Below are 12,698 nucleotides of genomic sequence, written 5' to 3' on the forward strand. Positions count from 1 at the left end.
TCCTTAATTTCATTTAAATTAAACTTAATAGTTTTATTGGGTGGGGCAAGTGCACATGTTTTAGATAATGAGGGAGGCTTGTCACCGAGTGTCCCACTTGGGGGACGTGAATGCCCATTTCTCTTAATAACACTCACTGTTTCAGAGGGCCGTTTCTCCCAGACAGAAGGACATGACTAAGTAGTCATTCAACCTTCCTCTCATTTTTTATTCCTAAACCTAATCAGCAAACCAACCAATGAGGGCAACAAGTACCTATTAAAAGCAGAAAGAGGAAGATCATGCCTTTGCCAAAGTGGAAAGGTCTGATGAAATATTTCTGCATAATCATGTGCTTCTATTTGGGAGAGTATGTCGCTAATTTTGGAGGGACAGCCCTTTGGAGCAATGGACTTTGTTTTCGGGTTACCAAGGGGTTTAAAAATGGGCCTTAGGTCCTATGGGCTTTGGAGTCAAAGCAATGGGCAGTCCTCGTCAAGTCATTTCAGCAGACATCAGTACTGTATGATTCCATTCCTGAAGGTCAGTTTAACTACCTTCCCGTGCTATTTTACTGGAATACCACAACAGTTGAGTCTCTCTGCTTACCCCACTTATTGGGGTTGATCAGGTCAGTCACATGCTTTGCTGATACAGTACACATGGTCCTACCAGCCGACCTAGAGTGATAAAGCCAGAGGGATTGCTGCCAGGAAGTGAACATACATGAACAGGTTGACTCAAAAACAAAGTGTCGCATAATTTTATTTGATTACTAATGACATAAAATGGGTATACACAAGCACATACTCTAGTGGGCATCTTCACTTTGGTTAAATTGGACATCAACCTCAAATTGGAGTCCAGATAACATTAGTACATTCAATGGCAATGTTATATATATTACAGTGCGTCCTTTAGGAAAAAATATCTTTCATTCTATAGAGAAGTTTCATTCCATATATTCTGACTGTCATTCCATTTATTCAGACTTCACATTATTAAATGATTAAACCATATAGATATGATACGATACGGCACGATACGATACAATACGATACAATATACTTTAGGAAACTTATTGTCTTGGTAAAGGGATATGTTAGTCTTGTTTTTATCATTAAAAAAGGTCAATATCATCTACAGCTCTGTGACAAGATGTGATCTCCGATCTTGTGCTCAAAATGCTGATGCGCTACATGAGACCAACCCCCCCAACTCTCGCACCATACAGTCCGCCTCACCACATAAAGGGCACACTTCTTACAACATTGCTATTAAACGCTGGCATCAAGAATAAAATGGTGAAAATATGAACATAATTCCTCAGAATATTAGGCTGCATCTTTAACTGCGGACCAAAAGGCTGATACAAAAAAAACACAACCTCAAAATTAACATCACAGAAAATACCACTAATACCAATTATTTTAAAGAATAAAAATGTAACATGTCCAGTTCTACATCTTAACACTAGAGTACACACATTCATCATTGGTGCTGTTCCCGTGTCTTCTTGATCTATAAGGCAGGTTGACACTTAAAGCAGCATAATGAAGGTCGTCTCTGTTTCGGTAACCCTGGTAACAAAATAAGTAGAAGTGAATGAGTGTATCGTAAGAAAAAAAACACAATACAACTTGTTATTTTGCAGTAAAAGGGTAGATTATTAATAAATGAATTTTACCTCAGCATCTGCTGTGGAGAGAGCTGATAACCTTGATTGAGACTCTGGTTGTGAAACACAAGCAAAAGCTCTTACTCAAATTTTCTATTTAGTGAACACAAGTTATCAGATGCAAGCAGAAACACTGACCTGCGCATTGGTTGTTGTTTGTCTTGTTCATCCTGTGCACTGAGAAAGCCAGTAAAACAACCAGTATGGTGGTGAAAGCCAAAGCGGCACTCAAGAAATACACCAAGACATGAGAGTCTTCTACATCTGCAGAGAGTGAGACATTAGAAGTGCTTTAGCTGTTGCTTCTGCATTTGTACAAAGTTTGATTGAAAAGTAACCATAAATAACCATTTATTAAGTGAGCTAGAAAGTTACTCACCCTCAATGTCCAGCTTGCTGCCGTCTCCAAACAGTATGTGTCCACATGAGGCAACAGCACAGTAGTAGGTCCCAGCATGAGAAAGATTCAGGCTCTTCATCGGCAGGTTGTAGAAACAGGTGTGTGTTTTTGTGATGGCTTTCCTCTCACACTGATCATTCCTGCCTCCATGGCTGTAAATGAGTCCTGGATGAGATTCTTCAGAGTATTTGAACCAGTAAACACTGTGTACTCCATCACAGCTCCCAGTTTGAACTGTACAGTTCAGAGTCACAGAGCCTCCTGGCTGGATGGGCTCAGATGCTGACTGATCGACCAAAACTGGGATGTTCAAACCCAGATTCTTTACACTGACTGTAGTTCCTGCAGCAAATTCAAAAATAAACGTATAGCTTCTTGCGCAGTAGTAAGTGGCTGAGTCCGAAATGTCCAAATTAAAAATAGTCAGGTGATTTGTTCTGTTTCCACTCTGCAGTGTGAAGCGTGGATTGTTGTTGAATTCATGATAAAATGTGGTTCTCGTATCATACACATAGGTGGTAGAAATGAGCTTCGGCTTCTGTCCCAAAGTTTGTTTATACCAGTAAAGCCATGCTGAATCCTCTCCGTCATAGAAACAATGCAAAGTCACATCGTCTCCAACATTCGCTGATACAAAATGTCTCTCTTGACGAAGAGATGGGGACGATTTCAGTTCAGTCGCCTGAGCTGAAATGAATCAAGAGACGAAGCAAATGCAGTTAATTTAGTCTTACTGAATGAAGCACAATGATTACATCAATTATTACAAAATCGAGCAAAGACAGTTACAAAACTCACCCATTTCCCCCAAGAGCAGACATATCAGATATAAGACAAACTTTGGAGGTGTCATCCTGTTCAAATCCTTGTGTTGAATGAAGAATCTCAAACCTTTTCTTCACTCTTCAGAGACAAGACTGTATTTGATTGGCCAACATGATGTGACACTGTACATCCTATTCAAGGAAACATGATCACATGTTCACTTTTATCTATAGTTTCAACTTCGGTTCTTTGAGAAGAATCACATGGTGAGAGGTATATGCAGGAAATATTATCTTTATGTCAGAATGATATTTAAAACAAGGGAAAATAAATTATACAATAGCACTAATTAAGAGTAGAGCAAAAAACAGCATTTGATATTAAGTATTGACGAAAATGAAAAATACTCATAAACTCAACCTTAAGTGCAGACACAATTTTACCTCAGTATAGTTTTGGAGAATTTTACTGAAATGAGCCATGTTTAAAACACTTAAAATCAGCTGCTTATGAGCTTAGACCTTATTTTTTTTACCAACAATAATAATGGTTATAACTGTTATTTTTAGCTGTAATCAGCAGCTCTATGACTCTGTTCAGGCCTGCTATTGGATGATCCCAATACAAATGGACAGATCTAAGTCCGTCTGTTTAAACCTGGCATTAGAGTACATCTCCACTTGCGTCTTGAGTGACCACTTATCATAAATTCTAGGAATGGGCAATATTGGATTATTTGCCAATATCCAGTATGTTGATATTTAACAACTCGTTGGCCAATAGCTGATTCCAATATCTATATATCCATTTTTTTCTCTACCCAATTTTTCTTCTGTAGTTGAATGAATATCATATTAGGCATACTCATGATGGCTCGCCAGCAGATGGACACATGAAATTCAATGCTTTTCACTGTATGTAATATTCATTAGGTGGGCAAACTAAGAAAAAAACATGTCGGCTGACTGGCTGGTTATAATTGAGTATCCCTGATCGCTCTATATGCAAATAAACACATACATCATCTGTGATTCTAAGACCAAATGCATTGTTATTTTAACAGGAAAGATGTTTGTCATGCTATATACACACTTACAGCCCTTGGTATTTAAACTGGACAAAATCTTAATTTTATTGTAGAGCTGCGCTCCATCCTTCCTTATCCCTACCTTAACGCTAAGAGAGATGAGGACACTTGGTGGAGTCTGCAAATGTTACCTAATAGTTATAGACAAGTCCAGCTGTTTCAACAGTTTAGCAAACTGTTACAATTTGGTGGTCAAAGGTCAGGATCACTGTGATCTCACAAAACATGTTTTTGGCCATAACCCAAGAATTCATATGCTAATTATGACCTAATTTCACACAAATGTCTTATAGAATATAATGGAGAAGTGATAATATTTCATATATAAAAGGTCAAATATCATTGTGACATCATAATGTTGTGCAAAAACACTTTTTTGGCTATAACAAGATAATCTTGTCTGCCCAACTTTAAACTGCCCTGAAGATGTGTGTGAAGCATACATATTTTTGAATATGTAGCTTCTTTGTGGTAACATCCAGCATTCTCTGCTGCCTTTACTACATTTGAGTCTTGACTAACATAGATGTAAACTGTAACTGGAATTTGACTGATTAGGGAAAACATAAAACCGTAACGAGGTAACTCTGGTTTGCAGCCGTCCCACACCAGTTACAATATTTTACTCTTACACGTGTATAACACCGCAGGTTTGTGCGTCTGCAAGTCTCTGGAGGGTAGTAATATAGCAGAGCCAAATTTTTTTTAGGTCAATAGAATAACCTGTCTGTTCTACAGTTCTACAATTCTACAATTTCATTTAGCAGACGCTTTTATCCAAAGCGACGTACAACACAAGCAAGAATTTAGACTTAAGGAAAAAACCCTTAGTAAGTGCAAAAAGTGCTTCAGGTGTGATTAGTCACAGGTATTGCCATCTAGTGGCAGAAGAAGTGCCGCACACCCCATCACTTATTGGGGTGGGTGAGGTTAGCCACATTCTCTGACATGTTTGAACACAAGCACACTTATTGTTTCATTTTTTTATTTGATCATTAATAACGACAATAAAAAAAATCATACAGAAAAACACACAGAATTGGTTAAAACCACTGAGTATAAAATGACTTCGACAATCTTGATCCTAATGCGAGTGACTTCTACTGCATCAATTAATCCGAGCCTTAAAATATACTGGTTAAGACATAAAAAACACAGCTATTCACAAGTACAAAAAGTTTTTGATACTTTTGTAAGATGAAAAAAGTAACGGTATGCAGATGTCTTGCTTAAGACCATGAAAAACAGTGACATAATTATACACATTAAGAACGCATGGAACAGTTTAATTTAGGCTGCAGATCACCGAGAAGCTATAGAAGCTTATTTATTTCAAACTTAGATTTACTATAAATATATATTAGACATCAAAAGAGGCACTAAGAAAATCCTGTCTTCCTCAAAGTACAGATGCAACATGTCCAGTTCTAGTGTGTTACGCTGCAGTACACACATTCACTCCAGGTGTTATCCCTCTGTCTTCTGGATCTGTTGGCCAAGTTGACACTTAAGGCAGCATAGTAGAGTTTTTCTGTGTGTTGGTAACCCTGGCAGCAAAATACAGTATATATCCGTTTGTGATTATTTTATCCTGGACAGACATTTTAACAGTTTGCAAGAAAAGAATGTACAGCTACAGTAACATTTTGTACTCACCTCTGCATTTGCTGTAGAGGGAGCAGAAAATCTTGCTTCAAACTCTGTGAAACAGAAAAAGCTCTTATCCAAAAGCCAGATTCTGTAAATACAAGCTGTCAGATACAAACCGGTTACCTGTAGATATGCAGCTGTTTCTCTTGTTCATCAAGCACACTGTGAGAGCCAGTAAAACAACCAGGATGGTGGTGAATATCGAAGTTCCACTCAAGAAATACACTGGGACAGAGGTGTCCGGCTCATCTGTAGAGAGACGGACATCAGAAACAGAGCTTATAGCATGTTTTTATCGTCATTTGTTAAGAAAGTGCCAATGAGTACTTATCAGGTACAACTTCAACTTGAAATGTACTTACGCTCAAAGTCCAGCTTAGTCCCGTCTCCAAACAGTATGTGTCCACATGAGGCAACAGCACAGTAGTAGGTCCCAGCATGAGAAAGATTCAGGCTCTTCATCGGCAGGTTGTAGAAACAGGTGTGTGTTTGTGTGCTGGTGTTTCTCTCACACTGATCATTCCTGCCTCCATGGCTGTAAATGAGTCCTGGATGAGATTCTTCAGAGTTTTTGAACCAGTAAACACTGTGTTTTCCATCACAGCTCCCAGTTTGAACTGTGCAGCTCAGACTCACAGAGACTCCTGGCTGGATGGTCTCAGATACTGACTGATGGACCAAAGCTTGGAAACCTGAATCCTTTACACTGACTGTAGTTCCTGCTGCAAATTCAATAGTATATAGAGCCCTTCTTGCGCAGAAGTAAGTTGCCGAGTCCGAAATGTTCAGATCTTTTATCCTCAAGTGATTTCCACCAATTTCAGTATCCAATGTGAAGCGTGGATTGTCCTGAAATTCATTATAAAAAGTGCCGGTCTTATCAAACGCATATAGGGTAGAGATGAGCCTTGGTTTCTGTCCCAGATTTTGCTTGTACCAGTAAGTTCTGGATGACTCATCATGTTTATAGAAACATAGTAAAGTCAAGCTTTCACCAACATTAGCTGATACAAAAGCATTCTCCTCGTGATCAAACGAGAATTCAGACTCAGCTGTTGTGAAACAAGAGACAAGGCAAATGCATAATTAGTTTTTATGTAACAGAATTCAGAGCAATGAGTTGACTGTTAGAAATATATATATTCAGAGTGACCAGACTTCATACAAGTTGAAAAAAACACAACTCACCCATTTTCCCCAAGAACAGACAAGTCAGATAGAAAACACACGTTGAGGATGTCATTGTGTCCAGACTGCGGTGTTGAATGCAAAGGAACTAGATCTTGACTTCACTCCTCTGAGACAAGACTGTGTTTGATTGGCTAACCTGATGTCACACACTGTGCGCCCTACTTAGGAAACATGATCACATGCTCACTGCCATCTGTAGTTTCCAGTTTGGTTTCTGAGAAGATTCACATGGTGAGAGCTATATGATGAAAATATTCTCTATTTAAAATTTAGGGGATTAAATCCTTATTAAAATATATTTATACCAGCAATGACAGCTCATTAGAGTCTAATTATGCTAGCATTTGGCGGTGGACTACAACAAATACTAATACAACAGATGCTAGAATTTACATACCTTTCAAATATAACAAGTAGGAATTTAAACACTTATAAAATGTGCAACTACATCTACATCTTGCAGAAAACCACAAAAACTGGTGCAGTGACATAGCTAAAGCATGAAGTAAAGGTGAAAAGGTCTCTGTATAATGACTGCTGCAAGCCAGTCAGGGCCAACACCGTGTTCATCCTCTAAACCAGAGGCGTAGCTGTACGTGCATGTAGGTATATAGTGAATACCTGCCTCTGGTTTGAGGGCTGTTTACCATATAGCAGATATGTATCTGGGCCCCTCATGAGGGTAAAGCAGCAGCCACAGGGACACTCCTACACCACTACCAGCAGATAGATAATTTGAGAAATTTGGGATAACTTAGGCCTAAACCTTCTAAAACACTAATGTTATTATTGGTTATCCCACCATTAGAGTCAAAATGCACCTGCTCTGGTTAAGATTGGCTGACAGTTTAAGTGACTTGACCAGCTGACTTTTCTTCAAGCTCATTGGCTGTTGAAACAGGGGATTAGCCTGACGTTCTAAAACGAGCTGCTGGCGACTTGACAAGCTGTGTCGCAGCTGACACCGTCAGGTGGATTGAGTCGAGTTTCAGTTTACTGAAGACTGATGTCACTTTCACTTTTGTTTATTGAGTCTAGCAACAGTAAAGTCTACCTAAGTATAAATACTGGATGAAATGGGAAACAGCTAGTCTTTCAGCAAACCCCAATCTGTTTTATTTACAGGTTCTATTATATTAACTAGCAAGCTAGTCAGCCATACCTGCAACAGTCACCTCTCATATTCAATATTAGTGGTCAGAGCCGGCAAACCCAACAACAGGACGGGTTTTCCAGTGCTAAACACAGTCACTGCTGGTTATTGACAATGAAGAAATAGATAAAGTGTTTTAGCTAATTGGTTCTTTGATAGTTTTCTTTGTCCATTTTATTTAAGCTATTGAATATAAAAGACAGAATGTGCCTGTAAGCTTTTAAAACAACTCTTCATTCATGATTTTTTGCCATTTTTTTTGAAGAATGACTTCAAACCCACAGTACACATCATATACTACAGCACTGCTGCTGTAGTATATGATGACTGCTATATATGTAGATGTTTATGGTTCATGTACCACACACACACACACACACACAACACACACATTTTCTCTGTGTAAAAGTATTTTAATGACACAAAATGCACATTGACAGTGCTGCATAACATAAAAGTATGATATTATATAATCCATCAGTTAAAAACAATGGATTATAAATGAATAAAAACACAAAATGGTTTAAAAATGATTTACATCTGTGATTCTGGCCTTCAATATGTACTTAATTATAACATAGTTGCTTTTAGTAGAAAACAATGTTAGGACATCCTGCTTGAAATAACAAAGACATAAGGACAATGAGAGCATAGGTTTGTGAACATGCATATGTCCCGCCCTAAGCAAAGCATACATCTCATCTTTTGACTGCAGACCACATGGGAAGCTATGAAAAGATTCTTGCATCAGTGGACTTTTACAAACATGTTACAAATCACACAGAGGCTTTACATTCATTATACAGTATGTATAAAAAGTCATGTTGACCAAACTGTTCCTTTTTAAATACTTCAACACCATCTCTCAAGATGTCAACAGGTGTTAAAAAAATGACATCTTACAGAAACATTCCTGTTTTATAGCTTTACACGAGAGTACACACATTCACTCTTGGTGTCGTCTCTCTGTTTTCTTGATCTGTTGGCTTTGTGATCCCTTATAGCAGCGTAATGGAGGTCGTCTGCATCTTGGTAGCCCTAGTCACAAGATAAAAATCAAAGAATTACAATACAGAACATGAAAGTAACAAGTCCACAACCCAAGTAACTGTTGTAATGTTAGATGTGTCAGTACTCAGCAGTTGTTTTAAATAGATAATAATCACCTCATTTGTTGCGGTGGAAGCTGGGACTCTTCCACACTCTGTTGTGAAACATAAAGCTCATTAGTCAAAAGCCATTCTCAGTGAATATAAGTGGGGAGAAAAAATGGCACCAGTTACCTGTACATTGGCAGCTTTTTCTCTTGTTCATCATGTACACTGAGAAAGCCAGTAAAACGACCAAGATGGTGGTAATTGCCAAAGCTCCACTCAGTAAGTACACGAGAGAGTCGTGAGAGTCACTCCCATCTGTAGATAGTTGAGGAAAGGTGACAAAACTTTCAGTAGAATTAGACAGATATATCTGCCGATATGTGCACATGTTGGCCAATAAGTGAGACAAACCAAACTAGGTTGACAAATGATGTCTCCGTTAAAGAGTTTGTCCACCTAAGAGCACTGCAAGTAGATTTTCACACAGTAATACGTCCCCCTCAATAACTATTATATCTTGGTTACAGTTAAAATTTCCATTGCCCAATATATAATCATCAGATTTTTTCATATCCATAAATATCAAGTATCGTTTTGTTCGGGTTATACCTTTCAGCAGTTATCCCTGTGCTTAAGTAACATTTGATTAGAGAATAATAATAATTACTTCTCTGCTCGAATTTTATAGCACTTACCGACTATGTCCAACTTAGTGCCGTCTCCAAACAGTATGTGTCCACATGAGGCAACAGCACAGTAGTAGGTCCCAGCATGAGAGAGATTCAGGCTCTTCATCGGCAGGTTGTAGAAACAGGTGTGTGTTTGTGTGCTGGTGTTCCTCTCACACTGATCATTCCTGCCTCCATGGCTGTAAATGAGTCCTGGATGAGATTCTTCAGAGTTTTTGAACCAGTAAACACTGTGTTCTCCATCACAGCTCCCAGTTTGAACTGTACAGTTCAGAGTCACAGAGCCTCCTGGCTGGATGGTCTCAGATGCTGACTGATGGACCGAAATTGGGATGTTCAAGCCTGAACCCTTTACACTCACGGTGATGCCCTCTGCAAATTCAAGCTCATAGCCTGCATAGCCACTGGCACAGTAGTAAGTCGCTGAGTCTGAAATGCGCAACGATGTGATTGTCAAGTGATTTTTACCGTTTTTACTTTCTGATTTGAAGCGTGGATCATTTTTCAATTCATCAATAAAAGTGCCACTTTCATGATATTTGTAGAAGGTAGAGATGAGCTTTGGTTTCTGTCCCACCGTCTGCTTATACCAGTGGAACAAAGCTGCTGATTCATGTTCATAGAAACATGGTAATGTCACGTTGGCGCCAACATTAGCTGATATAAAACCACTGTTTTGGCGCACAGACAAGGATGTTTTCAGAGTAGTTGTCAGAACTGAATAGAAAAGAGACCAAGAAAGGACAAAATGAATGAGATGATTGAAGTTAAGCATGATGATTTGAAAGTATTTCAGCAATTTATATGTTTAAGAATATAAATACATCTGTAAAAACTTACTTGCTCTCCACAGGCAAAGACAAGCCAGACATAAAGCAAACTCCAGAGATGTCATCTTGATCAAAATGTCTTGTTGAGTGTTAAGAACCTCTATTCGTTTTCTGCTTTTGAAGAGGGGGACTACGTTTGATTGGCTGACAAGAAGTGACACTGAATGCCTATTTTGGAAATGGTGTACACATCTTTAGTGCCCCCTCTATTGTCAGTTTTGGTTCTCGAATCAAGACACGTGTAGAGGGACTTGAACTGATCTTCCACTCGTTTTCTTGTCTATAGATCACTTACTTCCATTGACCAACATCAGCAGCAGAAAAAGCTCAAACCAGTTCCAGCAGATATTTAGAGAGGGCTTTGAAGACCAAGAGATATAAATACAAGAAGACGTTCTCTCTTAGATACTTATGAGGTTGTATGAATTTCATTTGATCTCCCACACCAGCCAAGTTTCAGTTCATAGAAAGGTGTTACTGTATCTTTGTTTTGATCTATATCTGTAATATCTTGTGATGTCTTCACTGGTATTTGATAGAAATGATTAGTTTATAATAAGTCTTTGCCAGGCAATAGCCCCATGCATAATTTGTTGCTTCCTTGTCGAGGTGTTTCACTCAGGGGATTCATGATTCACTTGAGGATCACAAATCTCAATTTTGTGTCAGTCCATCTAGGATGATGGGAATATCTCCAGTTCTGCAGTAATTTGGTCATAAATTCAACTATTGGATTTTTTTAAGTACTCTCCGATGATATTAAGGTAAAGGTCAAGGAACCAAAATGATTAAAATTCAACCTGAGAGGAAGATACAGACATGCCAAATTTTAAGGCAATTCATCCAATAACCCTTGAGACATGTCACCACAAGCACAAATTTGTACCTCATGTTGGTGGTTGATGAAAGTTGCTGTATAAGTCAGTAGGAGTTAGCCTCTGGGGAATATGAATGTGAATTGTGTGCTAATCCATCCAGGCAATGTAGAGATATTTCTCAGGAAAAGCAGAAACCTTGACCTGCTCTGGGTGATATACACTCACCGGCCACTTTATTAGGTACACCTTGCTAGTACCGGGTTGGACCCCCTTATGCCTTCAGAACTGCCTTAATCCTTTGTGGCATAGATTCAACAAGGTACAGGAAACAGTCCTCAGAGAGTTTGGTCCATATTGACATGATAGCATCACGCAGTTGCTGCAGATTTGTCGGCTGCACACAACATCCCAAAGGTGCTCTATTGGATTGAGATCTGGTGACTGTGGAGTCCATTTGAGGACAGTGAACTCATTGTCATGAGAGATGGTTGTGCGTGAAAATCCCAGTAGATCAGCAGTTTCTGAAATACTGAGACCAGCCCGTCTGGCACCAACAACCACGCCACGTTCAAAGTCACTTAAATCACCTTTCTTCCCCATTCTGATGCTCGGTTTGAACTGCAGCAGATCGTCCTGACCATGTCTACATGCCTAAATGCATTGAGCTGCTGCCATGTGATTGGCTGATTAGAAATTTGCGTTCACGAGCAGTTGGACAGGTGTGCCTAATAAAGTGGCCGGTGAGTGTAGGTCAGGAGATCACTAATGTCACTAAAGTGTATCCTCTGGACACCATGCATAACTGCACCAAATACTATCAAAATCCATCTGATAGTTGTCGAAACATGTATCAGTAAGGTAAAAAATGTCAGCTCCTGGGTGTCTGAACAAAGTGTGGTTTTAATCTGTTGTTGCTGAGGTACTTGAGCCTGGGTCAGAGTGACCCAGCCACCAATCTTTGCCATCCCTGGAGCAATACTGCTAGCATGGCTAAAAACATTGTTTGCTTTGCAGTGGTTATTTTTGTGGCAGAAAGTAGCTAATGCTGATGATGACATTACATGTGGGTGCAAATAGATTGAGCTGCTTCTTCAAAGTTTGGTCAGTATAACAGTACACACAACGACTGTGTGTTGAGTGCCTCTCCTTAAGCAAGGCTGGCCTTGAGGATTTTTGGCCACACAGTTACACTGTACTCTAATGTATATTGATAAAAAGCCTCCAGCCTTTGGACACAGGTTTAGTTACTTATATAATCTACTAAAATAGTGTGGGCATTAAAGTTATATTGTGTCACTGCTGTATATGAATGCACTGAAAAGACTTCCTGTTTAAAACCACAAAGATGAAGAGGACAGAGG

At 39.0% G+C, this 12,698-nt stretch overlaps 4 protein-coding genes across 7 annotated transcripts in view; 1 reads left to right on the forward strand and 3 right to left on the reverse strand.

Moving 5' to 3' along the window:
* Positions 1-12,698, forward strand: part of LOC121962318 (prostaglandin D2 receptor 2-like) — a 144,669-nt gene that overhangs the window by 34,980 nt on the left and 96,991 nt on the right. The gene's annotated exons all lie outside the window — the stretch shown is intronic.
* On the reverse strand, positions 729-2,999 carry LOC148185608 (uncharacterized). Its single transcript, XM_088073852.1, has 5 exons — positions 2,856-2,999; positions 2,037-2,744; positions 1,796-1,921; positions 1,667-1,710; positions 729-1,559 (listed from the first exon to the last, which is right to left on the reverse strand). Exons 1-5 carry the CDS (start codon positions 2,908-2,910, stop codon positions 1,440-1,442), a joined length of 1,053 nt encoding a protein of 350 aa, XP_087929978.1. The 5' UTR covers positions 2,911-2,999; the 3' UTR covers positions 729-1,439.
* LOC148185609 (uncharacterized) lies at positions 4,878-6,859 on the reverse strand. 2 transcript variants are annotated; one of them, XM_088073875.1, is made up of 5 exons: positions 6,748-6,859; positions 5,922-6,611; positions 5,683-5,808; positions 5,566-5,576; positions 4,878-5,456 (listed from the first exon to the last, which is right to left on the reverse strand). In XM_088073875.1, the coding sequence occupies exons 1-5, from the start codon at positions 6,800-6,802 to the stop codon at positions 5,337-5,339; spliced, it is 1,002 nt and encodes a 333-aa protein (XP_087930001.1). In that variant the 5' UTR covers positions 6,803-6,859; the 3' UTR covers positions 4,878-5,336. The 2 variants fall into 2 exon arrangements, with proteins under 2 accessions (XP_087930001.1, XP_087930000.1); XM_088073874.1 differs by having other exon boundaries at positions 5,566-5,609.
* On the reverse strand, positions 8,296-10,617 carry LOC148185610 (immunoglobulin kappa light chain-like). Of its 2 annotated transcripts, XM_088073859.1 has the most exons (5): positions 10,530-10,617; positions 9,696-10,406; positions 9,187-9,315; positions 9,070-9,107; positions 8,296-8,941 (listed from the first exon to the last, which is right to left on the reverse strand). In XM_088073859.1, exons 1-5 carry the CDS (start codon positions 10,582-10,584, stop codon positions 8,822-8,824), a joined length of 1,053 nt encoding a protein of 350 aa, XP_087929985.1. In that variant the 5' UTR covers positions 10,585-10,617; the 3' UTR covers positions 8,296-8,821. The 2 variants fall into 2 exon arrangements, with proteins under 2 accessions (XP_087929985.1, XP_087929984.1); XM_088073858.1 differs by having other exon boundaries at positions 9,696-10,594.

Source organism: Plectropomus leopardus, chromosome 23 (genome assembly GCF_026936395.1).
Source record: "Plectropomus leopardus strain MGB_pleo_1.0 chromosome 23, ASM2693639v1, whole genome shotgun sequence".
NCBI lineage: Eukaryota > Metazoa > Chordata > Actinopteri > Perciformes > Serranidae > Plectropomus > Plectropomus leopardus.

Excerpts from the sequence above, each read along its gene's own strand:
- LOC148185608 (XM_088073852.1), bottom strand. The coding sequence starts at position 2,910 with ATGACACCTCCAAAGTTTGTCTTATATCTGATATGTCTGCTCTTGGGG. Across the intron at positions 1,922-2,036 it reads CAGCAAGCTGGACATTGAGG|ATGTAGAAGACTCTCATGTC; the intron begins GTGAGTAACTTT and ends CACTCTCTGCAG. Across the intron at positions 1,711-1,795 it reads AAACAACAACCAATGCGCAG|AGTCTCAATCAAGGTTATCA; the intron begins GTCAGTGTTTCT and ends TTTCACAACCAG.
- LOC148185609 (XM_088073874.1), bottom strand. The coding sequence starts at position 6,802 with ATGACATCCTCAACGTGTGTTTTCTATCTGACTTGTCTGTTCTTGGGG. Across the intron at positions 5,610-5,682 it reads AAACAGCTGCATATCTACAG|AGTTTGAAGCAAGATTTTCT; the intron begins GTAACCGGTTTG and ends TCTGTTTCACAG. Across the intron at positions 5,457-5,565 it reads CCTCTACAGCAAATGCAGAG|GGTTACCAACACACAGAAAA; the intron begins GTGAGTACAAAA and ends TTTTGCTGCCAG.
- LOC148185610 (XM_088073858.1), bottom strand. The coding sequence starts at position 10,464 with ATGCTTAACTTCAATCATCTCATTCATTTTGTCCTTTCTTGGTCTCTT. Across the intron at positions 9,316-9,695 it reads CACTAAGTTGGACATAGTCG|ATGGGAGTGACTCTCACGAC; the intron begins GTAAGTGCTATA and ends AACTATCTACAG. Across the intron at positions 8,942-9,069 it reads CTTCCACCGCAACAAATGAG|GGCTACCAAGATGCAGACGA; the intron begins GTGATTATTATC and ends TCTTGTGACTAG.